At 41.7% G+C, this 17,862-nt stretch overlaps 1 protein-coding gene across 3 annotated transcripts in view; it reads left to right on the top strand.

Moving 5' to 3' along the window:
- Nav2 (neuron navigator 2) overlaps positions 1 to 17,862 on the top strand; it is a 379,403-nt gene that overhangs the window by 333,274 nt on the left and 28,267 nt on the right. For all 3 annotated transcript variants that reach the window (XM_090348005.1, XM_090348004.1, XM_090348003.1), the window contains 6 exons: positions 2,957 to 2,980; positions 3,091 to 3,165; positions 8,690 to 8,773; positions 9,421 to 9,532; positions 11,929 to 12,074; positions 14,741 to 14,913. In XM_090348005.1, the coding sequence (XP_090204131.1) occupies positions 2,957 to 2,980; positions 3,091 to 3,165; positions 8,690 to 8,773; positions 9,421 to 9,532; positions 11,929 to 12,074; positions 14,741 to 14,913 (614 nt within the window). The remainder of the gene's footprint in view (positions 1 to 2,956; positions 2,981 to 3,090; positions 3,166 to 8,689; positions 8,774 to 9,420; positions 9,533 to 11,928; positions 12,075 to 14,740; positions 14,914 to 17,862) is intronic.

Below are 17,862 nucleotides of genomic sequence, written 5' to 3'. Positions count from 1 at the left end.
TCCTCTTTTCTGCTTGTCTGTTTTTTGTCTGTTTGTCTTCTTGCTTATTCACCAAGCTTTCTCAACAACAACAGCAGCAACAACAACAACAAAAAACCCAAACCATTTTTGGTATGAGTGCCAAACATGAAATTGTCAAACTCAACAATATTTATTAGCACCACTTACATGCAAGCCTCTAGACCAAGCCCTAAGAGTGTAGGTATGAGGAGAAAGGAACCCATTACTGAAAGAGGAAGCCAGAGACAGGAGGGAGCCAGAAACACCAGAAGGCACCTAGGATATGGGCCTCAAGCTTCCCAGGGCTACTGCCTAGCAGCCATGGCAAATGTCTCACTGCTTCTCCAGTGGCCACCCCAGGAGCTACTATCAACACTAAGAGGGCAAGCCCTTCTTAGAGGAGTGAAATACGTGAGGAAAAGAGCATGAACTTCCCTACCCCTGTGGTATATTCAGGTTTAGGAAACCATCACAGGTAAATCATTCTGGGGCACCCACTTTGGGCCAACTGCTATAAGCTCTTGCCACAAAATCTGTCTTCCAGTAACTGCTGTCCTGGGTATGTTTCCTGAAGACAGTGTTTTCATGAAATTTAAAATTGTTCTTTCTGAACTGATACTAATTCAATAAATTATCAACTTTGAATTCCAAATTTATTTGAGTTTATTTTCACTTCAACTTTGAACAGATCATCTTGTTATTAAAAGTGCTTCAGTTTTGTCTTCCCTGGAAACAGAGCGAGGTAGTACCCATAACCTTTGACCTTCCGTGACTCATGGAATCAAAGGGTGTTTATCATTCTTGCAGCTTCAAAACATAAGCTAACATTTAAATATTTTCATGGTAAATTGTCTAGCAAGTAAAACTGAGTCTGGCTAGACAGTGCTACCACCTAGGAGTGAGTGATGTGTGGTCTCTTGTCTATTATTACTTCTTAATGATGAGATTCAGAAACACTGCTCTGACACCTGTGTAAATGTTATGATGAAAAATTCTTGTTTGCTGTTTAAGACATCACCAGAGTCTTCTTAACTACCATAGGCTAAAAAAAAAAAAAAAAGCCCTTTTAATGTTGAAAGTCTTAGGGCCTGTAGAAATTAGCAGGTTCTTACCTCAAAACTTATGATTCTTGGATATTCAAGAATGCTCATTTTGCCTGCAATTCATGTACAATTGTAATGACAAATGAAAGAAAAGGCAACATGATGCAAAGTAATTGTCATGGACAAGTCACACTCAGCCCTTAGAGTAAAAAAGGAAAAATCTGAGGCATTAGTCAAGGCACCTGCTGGATGGATGGCAGCCCATAGCTCCATGTAGGATTTACATATGTGTGGAGAGTAGCAGCAGATACAAAGAACATGACTTCTTCAAGGTGCTGTTGAGACAGGTGGGGCATCAGGACAGACAAAGGCAAAAATGGAAAAGGCCTATCAAGGGAGCTCTTTAAAAGTAGTCCTATGTGAATGGTTCAGTCTGAGAATAGGTTTCTTGTACCAGCCTGTCAAATGTTAATAGCTGTGTAATTCTTATTACTTTCTCTTTTGGATCAGACTTGGTTAGTGGCTTTGGTTCTAGATAGTTTCCATGTGAAAGGAGCTATAGCAGAAGAACAAGAAAATGTGCCAATAAAAATGATAGGTTCGGGGACCAGAGTGCCTTTCTTTGATCATCACAACTCTCTCAACCAACTATGAACATGGACAAATTAGCATTTTGTGCTATAGATTTCTCAAACAGAACAGTATTCATATTTACTAAGGATTACTATAAGGAATTAATGAGTAGTAAAGGCTTAGAGCAGTCTTTGGTGCAGACAAACATCCAGGAAATGTCCAAAATAGCCCAGGAGAAAGATGAAGACATACTGACTTTTACAGCCTATGCAGTTATCAGGTTGGCAGAATTGGGGCTCCTAGCCCCCTCACTATGAGGGCTTTCTGCCCTGCTCTCTTCCTAGTATAGTATCAGAGGTATCAGGCAATGATAAAATGGGGGCATAACTAGCTTAGGAATAGTCCCAGACACCTAGGTTGCCAGACAAAAGATAGAGCACTAATTAAATTTGAATTTCAAATTAGCAACAAATATTTTTAAGCATGTTCTCAGGAGCTTAGTGGTAGACTTCTTGTCTAGTTGTCTTTTTCTTTCTCTTTTCTTTCCCTCCCTCCCTCCCTCCCTCCTTCCCTCCCTACCTTCCTTCCTTCCTTCCTTTTCTGTTTCTTATCTCGTGCATTTGTGCCTGCCTGCGTGCGTGCGTGCGTGTGCGCGCGCGCACGCGCGCGCGCACGTGCGTGTGTGTGTGTGTGTGTGTGTGTGTGTGTGTGTGTGTGTGTGTGTGTGTGTTGTTTCTAGAGCTTGCATTCAGGGCTCGGGCACTGTTTCTGTACTTTTTTGCTCAAGGCTAGTATTCTACCACTTGAGCCACAGCTCCATTTCCAGATTTTTTGGTAGTTAATTGGAGATAAGAATCTCATGAACCTTTCTGTCAGAGGTTATCTTTGCATTATGATTCTCAGATCTCAGGCTCCTGAGTAGTTAAGATTATAAGCGGAAGTCTTATATGAAGACTCTGGATTCCATCTACAAGACATAGAGGGGAACCAAAAGCCTACTTAGATGTAACGGAGCATCCTATATTTGCATTTACTGACTGACTCAGGCTTCTTCTGAGTGCCTTACGGTGTTATAGTTTCAGAGGAAGGCAGGGTAGCTCCTCACGATGAAAACGGAATATCATTCGAATTCCTAATCTGTTAAAGTAAGAAAATGTTGGTATTTTTTCATTCTGAGGGTCAATTTGATAGAACCAGTTTGCCCACAGAAATATATCAGGAAATAAAGTAATCAATCTTTCAGGTGTTTATAAGTTTCCAAATTTGATATTTGTCGTTGACTGGGCTGCATTGTTCCATGTTCCTTACCTGGTCTAATGTCCTTTATGCTTTATTTACAGCCAGAAGAAAAATGCCAGTCAGAGGTAAGGAACAGTCAACTGACTGGACCTTTTCTTTCACTACTATCATTCAATTCCCTCAGCTCCATTTGGAGATGGACTCTCAAGCAAATAATTATGCTTGTCATTTGTAGATTCGCAAACTGAGGAGGGAACTGGATGCCTCCCAGGAGAAGGTTTCAGCCTTGACTACCCAGCTGACAGCAAATGTAAGTAGAGACCCAGAAGTGCAGAGTAAGAAGAGCTGCTGGGATTGCATTCTAAGAATTGCCCCAAGGTCCCATCTCTGAGCACTATAGAAGTAGTGCCATATAATAAAAAGGACAAGAGCTTTAGCATGGAAGATGTGAATGTCAGCTCTGACCCTAGATATATAATCTTTTATCACATGCGCCTAACTGTGTTCATGTGTACAGTGGGGTGATCACCCTACCCTTCAGAGTTCTGTGATCAGTGCTTGCAGCATATTAAATGCCCATTCACGAAAACGTTCATTTCCTTTCACCTTTCTGAAAATTCTAATCTAAAAGAAAAGAACAACAACAACAAAAAAAAACAAACAAAAAACCCCAAAGAAACAAAAACAAACAAAAAAGGAAATAAAGAACAAAAAAGAAGGTTGGGGCTTCACAATAAATAGCGCAGCTGCTCTGTAATTATAATGTGTGTGATTACATGTTCAGGACACACTGCCAACTAGCATTCAATTCAACAACTGTTTTGAGTGCCAACAATGCCCTGGGCACTGTTGAGTTCAACAGCAAAGCAAGCACAGCTAGTTGTCATTTTAGGGTTTAGGCTCTGGAGCAGCAGAGAGACAAAACAAACATTTTCTATACAACATGGCAACGTGTTAGTCTTGGTATGTGTTTGGGGTAAAGGAATGAGGAAGGACTTCCCAGTGAAGTTGGTATCGCATGGATGTCATGTTGGAAAGTGTATGAGGAGGAAGCATTCTAAGCAAAGAGCATAATTAGTGCAAGGCCTTGAAGAAAGTTCTTGATGCATTTGTAACGGTTAACTAGCTTGGTGTAATTAGTTTCTGTGGCTTGGATGTGGGAGGGAGGCTGAAAGGGACAGGAGAGGGAAGCTGGGAAGAAGAAAGTTAATGGACAGGTAGGCCAGGGTGTCTACACAATTAGATTGGGACTTTAGGCTTCCTGCTGACATGAGAAGGCTACTGTTTTAAGCCAGCTGTGAAGTGGTGTGTCTTGTTATTCAGAAAGCTTCCGGACTGGTGTAGATAGTGGATTAGAGAATCTGAGGAGGGGCAGGAATTTTAGGCCCCATCTGCGCTACAGAGGAGCTCCCCTACAGGGCAATGATGACCTAGTGAGGCTGACTCCTAGAAGGTGGAGCCTGATGTATTGGAAGGTGCAGAGTTGACTGTGAGACTAGGCTTCCTGCCCAGGAGTTCACAGCTCAGCTGGAGATCATAGATCAATGTCTTTGAGCCTATCAGATAGTTCCCTGCATGACCCCACAGCACACTGTTAAAGTGGAAAGCCACTTCAAAAGATTGTCTCCCTTTGACCAGGACACTGAGTCAAAAGTAATCATTTACCTGGAGTCTTTGCCCTGGCAATTCCCAGGTTGAGCCTGAGTCCAGGAAAGCACTTCTCTTTAAAGTCTACAGAGGAAATGTGTAGATTGTGCTTGGCCTTAATTATGGGCTCATAATTGTAACTGCTTTGGTGATTATTTGGTCTCCTAAGTTCTTTCGTATGTCCAAAGATTTTCAATTGTTCCCCTTCCTCCAAATCCTAATGTCCTAGGTCACTGTGGGTTTTTTTTTTATAATCCTCTATTTTCTTCACCCCTTCCACCATCAGTATTGTTATCAGGAGGACATCAGAAATTGATGTGAGGGGACTGAGAGCGTGGCCTAGTGGCAGTTTGCTTGCCTAGTATGCATGAAGCCCTGGTTCAATTCCTTCTTACCACATACACAGAAAAAGCCAGAAGTGGTGCTTTTGGCTCAAGTGGTGGAGTGTTAGCCTTGAGAAAGCTCAGGGTCAGTGCCAAGGCCTTGAGTTCAAGCTATAAGACTGGCAGAAAGAGGCAAGGAGGGGGGGGAGAGAGAGGGGGGGAGAGAGGGAGAGAAAGAGAGAAAGAGAGAGAGAGAGAGAGGTTAGAACTGGAGTTTAAGGCTTAGATCCAATTCAGAAACTAGCAGAACCATTCTATAGATAGTTTTTTTTGGGGGGGAGGGGTTGGTCATGGGGCATGAACTCTGGGCCTGGGTGCTGTTCTTGAGCTATTCAGCTCAAGGCTACTGCCCTACCCCTGGGCCTGGACATTGTCCCTGAGCTTTTCAGCTCAAGGCTAGCCCTCTACCACTTTGAGCCACAGCACCACATCCGGTTTTCTAGTAGTTAAGTGGGGGTAAGAATCTCATGGTCTTTAGTTCCCAGGCTGGCTTTGAACCTCAAATCTCAGCCTCCTTAGTAGCTAGGATTACAGGTGAGAGCCACTGCTCCTGGCTGATAGATTTTTTTTTTTTTTTTGCCAGTCCTGGGCCTTGAACTCAGGGCCTGGGCACTGTCCTTGGACTTTCTCAAGGCTAGAATGCTAGAACTCTACCAGTGAGCCACAGCACCATTTCTGGCTTTTTTTTTTTTTTTCTGTGTATGTGGTACTGAAGAATCGAACCTTGTCTTCGTGCATGCTAGGCAAGCACTCTACCACTAGGCTAAACTCCCATCTATGACTGATAGATTCTTTAGTTGCATAACCACGTGTGCATATTCTAATTCAAAAGCAACTGGAGACCCAGTGAGCCAAATCTCCAAGGTAAATCCAGACATGTGAAGTTGGATGGCAGTCTCCACCCAAGTGATTTTTTTCTCCCAGTTTATTGTAAAGGTGATGTACATAGGGGTTGCAGTTATATACCAAGAAATTCTAAACTGTTCTCCTAGATAAGAATGTCAGCTACTGTTTACTAAGCAACAAGTAGTAATTTATTTCTGAACTTGGGTTAATTCTACCAATGATCCCAAGTTGCCTTAGCCTGGACTATTTAGAACTCTGCCCTGTGTTCCTAAAGAATCAGAGTGAGACCCCTTATAATTCCAAAAGCATGTTTTGCTCTTCATAAAAAATGTTGCATCTAGTATTGTTTTAAAGTAAATATTGAGTCTTACCACACACCACTGGCTTACGTGTTTTATTGTCTGCCATCTTTTTCACAGACCAAGCTGTGTTTGTTTTTCTAGGACAAACTCCTCAAAGCCACCCTTCTTGGGTGTTTTTAATACCTCTTGTATTTGTTTTCCCTGGGAATGTGAGAATGACCCTTGAGAAGGCTGTTGGTGGCTCAGAACCAGGCTCAGCCCAGCCTTGCAGCAGCCATATTTTCATAGTTATGCTCAAGACACAAAGGCAGCCCTTTCACTTGCCAGCAAAATGAGATCCTCTGGCTTTCCAGAGCTAAGGTGATTTCTTTAAGCTTGCAAAAACATGGTGTTATAAGTGAGAAGCAGTCTTACTGGAGTCAAGTTGTTTTTTTTTTTTTTTAATAAATAGAAAATATGAATGTTTGCAACTGGAATCACAGTGGCAATCAAATGCAGAATAGAATTTAGTAGAAAATTGGTCATTTCCATTTAAATTTGCTTTTCAATTCCTCAACAGTTTGTAGACAACTTCTACCCATCTTGGTTTACCCTCGCCCACATTTTTTATTAGCAGCAATTAGTTGTACAAGAGGGCTTCATTCTGACATGCCCACATATGCATTCAGAGTATTCTGGTCACACTTACACCTTCTGTTATTCTCCCTCTCCTCTGTTATTCTCCTGTTATCCCCTCATTCCAAACCAAACTTCATGGCTCCATTTTCAAACACGTATATGCATATTGACAATTTTCACCCTCCTTCAGTTTTTCTTCATGCTCCCCTTGCTGCTATTTCCCATATCCCTTTCCTATTTCTTGCATTTGGTGCTCAAGATGGTCTTGGAACAAAAACAGATGCTTTTATAGGTAAGAATACTAAAGCCATTGAGGATAGAATGATTTCTTCCATGAAGATCTCTAACCCTAATTCCTACTCCTTTCTCCTATGCCACAGTGCCTACTTCTTCTAAGTATTTTCTTTCAATCCTTTATTGTTCAAGGGGCAGCTTTGTACCAACAATGGTGCAGACACAGGAGAGCAAGAGAATGGTTAGCTCCCATCTAGTATATGTCATGTGATGATCTGTCTTGCCTGCTACTCAAATGTCTGTCATTGGAGGCAGTAGTGGGGAATGGGTTAAAGAGACCTGCTACTATTCAATTATACAAGTAGAATTTGGAAGTTTGATGGATGGCTAGACATTCCTTAACACCACTACTAGAAAAACATCCATTATTTATTCTTGGTTTTAATAACATCAGGATTTTCATTCAACCAACTAATATCTCACATCTACTTTATGTGTTAGGCAGGAGACTTAAGTGTTGGGGCCCAAAATTGTTCTGTAACAGAGAGTTGCAGAGAAAGATGGAAACAGAAAAATGCCATATTTATTTTCAAACGTAACCTGAGAATTGGGTACAAAATTAGTTATGACTGATCATATTTTTACATTTTTTTCTATAGTATATAAAACAATGGTGCACCTGATGACATGTTGTAACAGAAGTATATAAAAGTATATTCGAACTTAGGGGAAGTCACATCTCCTCTGGGGAACTGGGAAGGGTTTTTCTAAGGAGGCAATAGGTGGAGCTTTTTAGTAGCTTTTTATTAACCAGAATTAACATAACCAAAGACTTCAACCGCTTCATTTATTCTGCAGACTTTCTTCCTGTGAGCTTCTGTGATGGACTTGGTGAATGAAAGAGCACCCTATAGAGTCATAGAGAAGACAGGCATAAACTAATGATCACAGGCCACACTGGGGCCAGTTCTGGGGCTTAAACTCAGGTCCTGGTCACTGTCCTTGAGGTTTCTCCAGGCTAGTGCTCTACTATTTGAGCCACAGCACAACTTCTAGATTTTTCTGTGTATATGGTACACATGACCAAGGGATTCATGCATGCTAGACAAGCACTCTACCACTAGGGCCACAATCCTGGCTTACCACATTGTTTTGAACTACATCTCACAAGCAAATTCAGAAGGACAGTTAGCTCATGGGAGTGAATATGAGGGAAGCAAGTTCAGTCTTGGGGCTTACAAAGTCATGAGATGAGAGCTCTTGGGACAGATTAGTAAAGCAATAGATGGGATAAAGGTGTTTTAGGCAGAGACAAATGGGTATATAGTGGCCTGAGATGGGGAGGAGAATAAGATCTTGGAGCTTGAAAGTCTAAATGATCCCCAAGAGTAGGAAAGAAATGAGAAACAAGAGGAGGCTGAAGACTGGACAGAAACCAAATCAAAGAAATACCCAGAAAATATATGCATCTTGAAGACCCAGTGCTAATTAGGCACTGTTGCTTTCTTTTTTTTAGGCTTTTTAAACATGAAGTTCTGTGAATTTTACTAAATGCATACAATTTGCATAATCATGCTCACAGTCATGACATAAAAAACAGTGTCTCTCCATATTGTCTCTTACTCATTTATAATAACTCCCTCCTACCAAGTATTCCCTTCTTCTAGGCCTTCCTCCACAGGTAACCACTAACTTGTTTGCTGTCCCTGCCATTTTCACTTTTCAGAACCTCATACAAATAAAATTAGACTATGTAGTATTGCTTTCTAAAGTAATTTAACATCAGCTGTATCTTCCCTTCCAGGCTCATCTTGTGGCAGCCTTTGAACAGAGTCTTGGAAATATGACCATTAGACTCCAGAGTTTGACCATGACAGCTGAGCAGAAGGTAAAGACAAAAAGGATACTTTCCCTCCCTGCTTGGAGTTAACAACAAACCTAGAAATATTATTGATTTTCATTTCACATACTTGCATGGATTTTAACTTTTCTTTCTTTCTTCCTTTCCTTTCCTTTCCTCTTTTCATTTTTGTGGGTTATAGGGTTTGAACTCTGGGCTTGGGTGCTGTCCCTGAGCTCTTCAGCTCAAGGCTAGAGCTGTACCACTTTGAGTCACTTCCAGTTTTCTGGTGGTTAATTGGAGATGAGAGTCTCACAGACTTTTGTGCCTGGGCTGGCTTTGAACTGCAATTCTTAGATCTCAGCTTCCTGAGTAGCTAGGATTACAAGTGTGACCCACCGGAGCCCAGCTGGATTTTAACTTATTTCTTTGACTAAAAAACTTAAATATTAGGAGTAGGTGTGTTGATTGACCTCATGACTTAGATCAGACATTGCATTGACACCGACAGCAGAGCTCATGGTCCCATTTCATTCGTTTTATGTGTTCTCTTGTGTCTACTGAAATGGATCCCTTTACTATAAGAGACAGCATATCTGTTGAGCATCTTTATTCCTTACCCTCTCCTGTGGAAGCCAAGTTGTACTTCCCTTGTGCTGATTTTAGAATAGCCAACGTGTCTTTCTTATCCTCAGGATTCAGAACTGAATGAGTTAAGAAAAACCATCGAGCTGCTAAAGAAACAGAACGCAGCTGCCCAGGCTGCTATTAATGGAGTAATTAACACTCCAGAGCTCAACTGCAAAGGTAAAGTAAAAAAAGAAAAAAACAAAAACAGCCTTTAGGCAAATGACTTGCCTCCCTTAGCAGCCTCCTCTGATGGCACATGATGCAAGGTCCGTACTGGAGCATGGTTAGCTTGAATTCTAGCTCTGTGACCATCAGATGGATCTCAGAAGTTATCTCCAGTTTCTACAGTGGTTGCTGGATAGTGTAGCTCACCCTCTCTCCAATGAATCTCAAAAATTAAAAGGGAATAACATACTCTTGGCTGAGTATTGAAGTATTTTATAGCCCTTAGCTTTGCTCAGTTCTGTATTTATTCACATGCTGGTATGAGAGGACCTGAAATGGTTTCATCTCCTACTTGTGCAGGAGAATTTTCCTGAATCGTAAGTTGGGATAGGATTTAAAAAAATAGATGTGCGGGTGAGTTATTTCCTGCAATAACAGTATTAACAGCAAAAATAATATGGAAATCATATTGATAGCATTTATGGATCTTTTGGCTTGTATTCTAAGCTTAACATTTACTTTATTTAATTTACTATCTTTTTTCATTCTATAACCACCATACACTTGTTGGCCAGATTCTTTGCTCATTGAACTAATTAGAGTATGATTTTAAAGATGACAGTTGCTTACTGAGGACTAAGAGCAATCAAAGAAGTTGGGACTGGAGCCTGAGGATCTGTTAGAAAGTCAGAGCTTCTCATTCAGGATTTGGGTATAGTCCTAAGGAGAAAATGGGCAGTAAGGTTGGATGCTGGTGGCTCACACCTGTAATCCTAGATACTCAGGATACTGAGATCTGAGGATCCCATTTCAAAGCCATTGGGGGTAAGAATGTCCTTGAGACTTTTTAATCTCGAATTAGCCACCTGAAAGCCAGAAATAGAGCTGTGGTTCAAAGTGGTAGAGTGCTGGCCTTGAGCCAAAGAGCTCAGGGATAGAACCCAGGCCCTGAATTCAAGCCCCATGACTGAAGGGAAAATTTTTTTTAAATGGTCAGTAGACATAATTTCAAAATCCTGTGTTACTCTTTCATTGAAGACAAAACTGGGATAAGAGTTTAAAGAGGAAAGATTAGAAAAAGTTGACTGGAGGTGTGTGGATCAAGCGGTAGAACTCCTGCCTAGCGAGCACAAGGTCCTGAGACTTCAGGAAGAAACAAGAGAAGAAAAAGAAAGAGTTGGCCAGACACTAAGAAGGGAAAGAGAATTGCAGGCAAAAGGAAGAAGACTTTTCAGGACCCAGAGGTCAGATGGCACTTGGAAGGGAGCTAGTGTGGGAGAGCAGAGAAGGCAAAGCAGCAGGCCCTGGGGTCCAGTTAGGTGGTAGACTGTGTCTCCTCATGACACACTGAGTGTTCCGTCTCCAACATGCTAATTTTGCAGACTGGGCACAGTGCCTCCCAGTGATAATCCCAACTATGTAGGTAGCAGAGATTGGGAGGATCGTGGTTCAAGGCTAGCTGAGGTGAAAAGTTAGCAAGACTTAGTAATCCAGGTATGGTGACCCTCACTTCAGATCCCAGTTGTGAGGGAGGCCTAGAGGAGGATCTTCAGTGGAAGGCAAAAATATGAGAACTAGGCACCAAAAGACATACAACAAAGAGTTGGGAGTGTGGTTCAAATGGGTAGAACTCCTTCCTAGCAAGAATGGGACACTGAATTCAAATCCTAATAATGTCCAAAATTAAAAAAAAAAATTAAAACAGAGGAGTAGATGAGGATGAGAAAAATGACTGTTGAAATTCAGGAACATTATTTTCCTGCCTTTCTGTAGTCTAAGAGCTGTTTTGTAAAGTGAGAAGACTCGGATTCCATATATATATATTTGGTGCCTGTCCTGGGTTTGAACTCAAGGCCTAGGCACTGTCCTTGGGCCTTCTCAAGGCTAGTGCTCTACCACTTGAGCCACAGCACTACTTCCGGCTTTTTCTATGTATGTGGTACCAAGAAATTGAACCCAGGGCCTTGTACATGCTAGGCAAACACTCTACCACTAGGCTACACTTCCAGCCCTCAGACCTCATTTAACTGACCAAAGAGAACAGAACAATAACCTATTCAAGGATCTCAAGGATCTAAACCAGCAGTGAGAAATAGGGATGATGTTTCAATGGAAAAAAAAAAAAAAAGAGGGGCCGGGAGTTTGGCCTAGTGGTTAAAGTGCTTGCCTAGCATGCATGAAGACCCGGGTTCGATTCCTCGGTACCACATACATAGAAAAAAGCTGGAAGTGGTGCTGAGGCTCAAGTGGTAGAGCTCTAGCCTTGAGAAAGTCCAAGGACAGTGCTCAGTCCCTGAGCTCAAGCCCAGGACTGGCAAAAAAAAAAAAGAATCTAGGAGTTCATGTGAGTATGGATCTCGGTTCAGGATCCAACTGTGGGGACTCACATGTCCTGCCTTATTTTCCAGGAAGTGGCCCAGCACAGTCTGCAGACCTCCGCATTCGAAGGCAACATTCCTCCGATAGTGTCTCCAGCATCAACAGTGCTACCAGCCACTCAAGCGTGGGCAGTAACATAGAGAATGATTCAAAGAAAAAGAAAAGGAAGAACTGGGTAAGTGTTCATCCACACTCTTCCAGGGACTGAATCTGTTGCAGAAGCAAGAGTTCCCCAGATGAAGCTCAGGCTGCCTCTTAACCCTAGTAGTATGGATCTTTGGGAATAGATCCAAGGAAGTGGTTTATGGATAAGTTTTACTAAAACCAGTATGCTCAGCAAAATACTAGAAGTTACATAATCACTACCACCATGTTGAGTTTCTCATTCATGAGACTTTATGTGACATACGCATCCTCCATTTCATATATGCGTCATTTCTTCCTCATTTTATGTTGGCCATAGATTACTAGACCTGTTACTCTTTTATTTACTATTTGACAGTACTGGGCATGCTAGATAAGCAATCTACCACTGAATTGCACTTGCAGTCCTTAGCAAAGTTATGCTTAAATGATTTCTTCTTAGCTACCTCCAAAGCATCTTTTGGAACATTTATCAACAATTATACCATCCTTAACCACAAACCTTTTGTCTATTTATTTATACAATTGCTTAGAATATGAGAGCAGCATTGTTGTTGAAAGTTTTCTAGCCATGTCCCATAAATAACTTATTTTGTTGTTATGTCATCATAACAACATGAGAAGTTAGTGATTCTAAGCTAGAAGTTGTACTTCAAAATAATGCACTTAATGGAATGATTTTCATGTAGTCATAATCTCAATGAGCTACTTGATTTTCCATTCCTCAGTGATCACTCTGTTCTCTGGGAAATTCCACCCTCTGTGCTTTCTTCAGTCTTTCTGTCGAGGCCTTGGAGCACAGAGTGACACTTGCTGCTGCTTATCTTCAATGCAGGAATAGCCCAGATGGATCTGAAGTTGTCCAGTACTCAAAGAGAGCATCTTGTTTACATGGTGGCCTCAGAGACCTCACTCATTCTGCACACCTCCATCTCTCATTTTATGTCATCTTGGATGGGTGGCAAGGTCCAGTGATAGAAGTTGGGGGTTTTGTAATACTGTTTCTGATGACTAGTGTTAGAGACAAGTAGAAGGCCAGCTCAGTGTGACCCTCTTACCATTCTGATTTCATTTTTTTCTTTAAGTTACTAGTAGCTTTTAGGCGACTCATTTGCTATGACTAAACAAATAGGATTCATTCATGTTGCCATCTCTAATATACAATTCATAAGTATAGTATGAGTTAAAAAACATTGAGTATAAAAAATAGTTTATTTTCTTCAAGCTATAAAACATGTTTGTGCTACTTTATGATTCCTAATTTAAACTTCTCAGTGAAATCAGAGAGAATGGATAATTGGCATTCTAAAGCTTGCCCCAAAGCTTAATTCTGTCTCATCTTTATAATCTCTTCTGCTCAGCTCTTTAGCAGAGATATTAGCATGTACTGAGTTTGTTGGCTTGTGTGCCAGTTTCTCTTGTTTCTATGGCTACTCTCCAGAAATATGATAAGAAGAAAGTAAGAGCAGTGGGATTTGAATTTGCCCACAGGCTGGCAAGAAGTTTGTTAGAGAGAAAGCACATGAATGGGAGAAAAAAATCTCATCAGTTTGCCCAATGGCCCATTTTCTGAAATTCTCAGTGGATGAGAAAACACCTAGAATACATTTTTGAAAGGAGAAAAAAAATACTTTAATAAAAGGAAATGGCTTTTTAAACTGTTTTCAGCACAAAATATTATGTCCATGGCCCCCAGAGAATTGTGTTTCATTCTTTATGTTCTCCAGGGCATGGAGAAATTGTGTTATACCTCTTTAATTTACAACATTGTTAATGAATTTTTAAAACAATTTTACCTCCTATTTTTTTGAGTAGAGAAGGAGATGGCTAATCCCCTGCTTATGATTGTTGTTTTTATATAAGGACAAGAAGTCCTAAGTCAATGTAAGTAAAGAGTTGTACTGCTCTTTGGGAGATGAGAGATAATACTGCTCAGAAAAGAAGACATTCTCCCCTACAACCCTCACTCTTCCCTGTTCAACCACTAAGGGATGACTAAGTAGAAGCAGAGAAAGGGTGAGAATCATGGGAAGGTGGTGCAGCTACTTTAACCAGACTAAGAAGCCAGAAGAACCCTACTCTTCCCTTCCTTCATGATGGAGGAAGGCTGCCCACATACTGTTAAAGGTTTATGTTCCTTCTGGAATCCTCTTCTGTGTTTGGTGTTTATTATTAGCCATGTTGTGTCAAAAAGTCCAAAGCTTTCCTTGTCACTGGCTTTCTCTGTTAAAAATTGTCTTTTTTCCTCCCCCTTCCCTGTTTTGCTTGCATTTTCTCTGGCAGGTCAATGAGGTAAGCAAGAACCAACTTCAATTAATCAGATACCAAGCTAACCCATCCATTGATATGACTAACTTCATCCGCATCTGTCATGTCTCAGCATCCTGCTTTTTGCTGTGTAACATCATCTTCCCCACATCCACCTGCTGAGCCAGGCTTTGTCTTGCTGTTGGCATCCAGTCTTGAACCAAGAATAGGCATGGAATGTTCCCCACAGGTCCAGTCCTGAGCTGTCAACACCAGATAACTCCTCTTTCCTTAATGCACTGATTTGAGAGAGCTGTTGGGGGAGCCTTTTCAACTGGCTGGGGAAACATGGGAGAGTTAATTTGCTCTTTTGTATGCATGTCTCTGGGTAGCCAAGGCCTAAGCTTTGGCTACAGCACCCCCAAAAGGCTGATAATCTTGTGTATTCAGTTGCGCAGCTCCTTCAAGCAAGCTTTTGGAAAGAAGAAGTCCCCCAAGTCTGCATCCTCTCATTCAGACATCGAAGAGATGACAGATTCTTCTTTGCCTTCCTCTCCAAAGTTGCCACACAATGGGTCCATGGGCTCCACCCCTCTGCTGAGGAATTCTCACTCTAATTCACTGTGAGTTTGTCTCTTGGGATCACCCTGTCAGATGTCAAACAGAAATGACTTAAGAGGCCCATTATGAGACATTTGCCTTGCTGGTCCATGATGTTTTCCTTATTGATTTGTGTATGGATTTATTTATATTTTGGTAGACTGGAGTTTGAACTTAGGCCCTTGCAATTGTTAGGCAGGCACTCTACCACTTGATTCACACCTCCAATCCTTTTTGCTGTAATTATTTTTCAGATAATGTCTCATGCGTTTTTGCCTAGGGCACCAAAAGCACAATCCCCATAGCGGAGATCACAGGCATGTACAACCATGCCCACTTGTTCACTGAGCTAAGATCTCAACTCATGTCTTGGCCTGGGATGACCTTGGATCTCAGTCCTTGCTATTCATTTGGTGTATTGGTTTAACAGGATGCTGAGCATTCTCCCAGGGTTTTTAGAACTGGGAACATTGAAAACAAAATGGAAACTTAGGGTTTAGTTATGGTGGTGTCAATCCCATAGTTAGTAGCAAGTTGTTTAGTTTCTTCTTATGTGCTCTCTTTGTATGTCAAATTGGGATAAGGGATGTTGTCTAATATTGCATAAAATAGATGGATAAAAACAAGAAAGAACCTTTTTGATATGAGGGCAGTTTCTGCTGAAATTCTGATTCATTCACATGATGGGATGTAGAGTACAATTTTCTTCTTTAGTGTTTACTATTTCTCTGAGAACTCAGAAATTTGGGATTAAAAATGCATAGGGCCGGGAGCATGGCCTAGTGATAGAGTGCTTGCTTAGCATGCACGCAGCCCAGGGTTCGATTCCTCAGTACCACATACACAGAAAAAGTCGGAAGTGGTGCTGTGGTTCAAGTGTTAGAGCTCTAGCCTTGAGAAAGTCCAAGGACAGTGCTCAGGCCCTGAGCTCAAGCCAAAAGAAAATGCAAAAAGGAATCATTCTGATTAACTACATGTTTTCATCAGAGGGATGAGACAGCACTTGAGAGAAGAAAAGAGCTGTGAATGGATCAAATAATCATTGATAGGGTTACAAAGCAGAGGAGATTTATTATATAAATCTCAATAATTACACCACTGGATTCTCCAGAGAGTCAAATTAGATGCCATACCTCAAGGGCTCCTATCTTCCTGCTCCATCCTCTGTTCTCTGGAGGCTGAGCTGACCCTAAGTCTGCTCAGGCCCATCCAACTTTCTGAGGATAGCAACCTGCACAAGAGCCTCAACTCCTGCCCAAGTACTTACCACATGGCCTCAGAGAGTATAGGCAGGAAGCTTGGATTACCCAAGATCTTTATGGTACATCAATTGAATGGAATATAGAAAGTAGAAGTAAAGAAATGAAGCAAAGTTTTTTGTGTGTGTTTATACCTTGTTTTTGGTGTGTGGCATGGTGTTGAGGTTTAAACTCAGGGTCTTACACTTGTTAGGCTGCTGCTTTACTTTGGAGCCACACCTTTAGCCTGGATTTTTGCTGGCTGTTTTGGAGATGGAGTTTGGTAAACTTTTTTTGCCCAGCTGGCCTTAAACCACAGTCTTTTACCAGTGCCTAGCCATTTTTATGTGACCCCATGTGTTAGTGAAACATAACCTCACTGTTCTTAGATATTAGCTCCTCTTCAGTTGGTGGAACCCTGGTGAAAGGGTAGCTACTTCTTTTATACATAAAATCAGATTGAGGAAAGATAAAATGAATACTGAAAGCATGGGTCCTACTTGACCTATTGGCTGCCCAGGAAATAAAGACAGGGTGTCTCACCCAGGCCATCATCCATCCCACAGCATCTTAGGTCAATCATATCCTGTTTTGCAAAGAGTAAGGCAGATTTCAGCCAGATTCTCACCAGGGTCTCCTGGGACATGGTATGATATGGTTCATTTCACCCCTAAGCCTCTACTCTGTGGTAGGTGTCAGTCCTAGCTCTATTATGGCAGCGTGACTGGTAAAGCTCCTTCTCTGGTTCCCCTGACTATTGTGAGTTATAGAATCCTGATAGTCGAGGAAATCCAGGCATTTTAAGAGTTAATGCTATGAATGAAAATGGTACTAGGATGCAGCAATGATACTAGGATGGGATTGTCAGGAAAGGCCCCTCTGAGGAGGTGACATTTTAGCTGAGATCTTTGAAACCAGAGGAACCACTGTTTAGTTCTGGTTAGAAACACTAGCTGCTGTGAACCCCTAAATAAAAACTCTGTGGCTTTCTTTAACACTATTTCTAGCTCCTTCCAAACCCAGTGCAGATATTCCTGGTCAGCAGGCCGCCTGCCATGACCTCTAGTCCTCTACCCACTGTGCATCTAGCCATAGTCAAAAGAGGGTGTGGAAGATCCTGCAGGAGGGTATTATGGACCAGGCCTGGAAGGGTCTTATGAGTCTTCTTCCTACAGTCCTGTACTACCTACATGGGAAGACGTGAAAAAAGAAATGGGCTTTGGTGAACCCAGATCAGTCTTCTCCTGAGCAGGGCAGCTGTTCCAAGAAATAAGACAGAGTGGTAGAAAAAGAGGCCATCGAGGAAGACACAGCCTGCAACAGGAAATCGGGGAAGGCATTTTTGAGTTCATGTATAATAGATGTGACAGAGCATTAGGCAGAAAGGTGACATAATCTTAGTGTTCTAAGGAGATATATGAGGCAAGAGTGGAAGGAGATTACGGAGGTGGCCAACCCTTCCCAGTTTATATTGCCTTTTACAGTGTGAGCCTCCACTGGCCACTGGCTGTGCCATGAACCTCCCATCACATGCCTTGCCTCAGGCCTTTTTTCTTGGCTATATCCCTTGCCTGGACAAACCTCTTCCTCTGGCCCATCTCTTCTTCAGGTCTCTGCTCATTGTGACCTTATTATCAAGTCCTATATATCCTGCATAAAGTTGCCCTATCACCATCTGTCATCTCCCTTCCTTTATTTTTCACCATTATACCTTTTACTGGCTGACATACATGT

The sequence above is a fragment of the Megascapheus bottae genome, chromosome 16 (assembly GCF_031878675.1).
Source record: "Megascapheus bottae isolate mThoBot1 chromosome 16, mThoBot2.hap1, whole genome shotgun sequence".
Classification (NCBI taxonomy): domain Eukaryota; kingdom Metazoa; phylum Chordata; class Mammalia; order Rodentia; family Geomyidae; genus Megascapheus; species Megascapheus bottae.
Note: the sequence above shows the minus strand (reverse complement) of the source record. Positions and strands in the feature narration are given on the sequence as shown.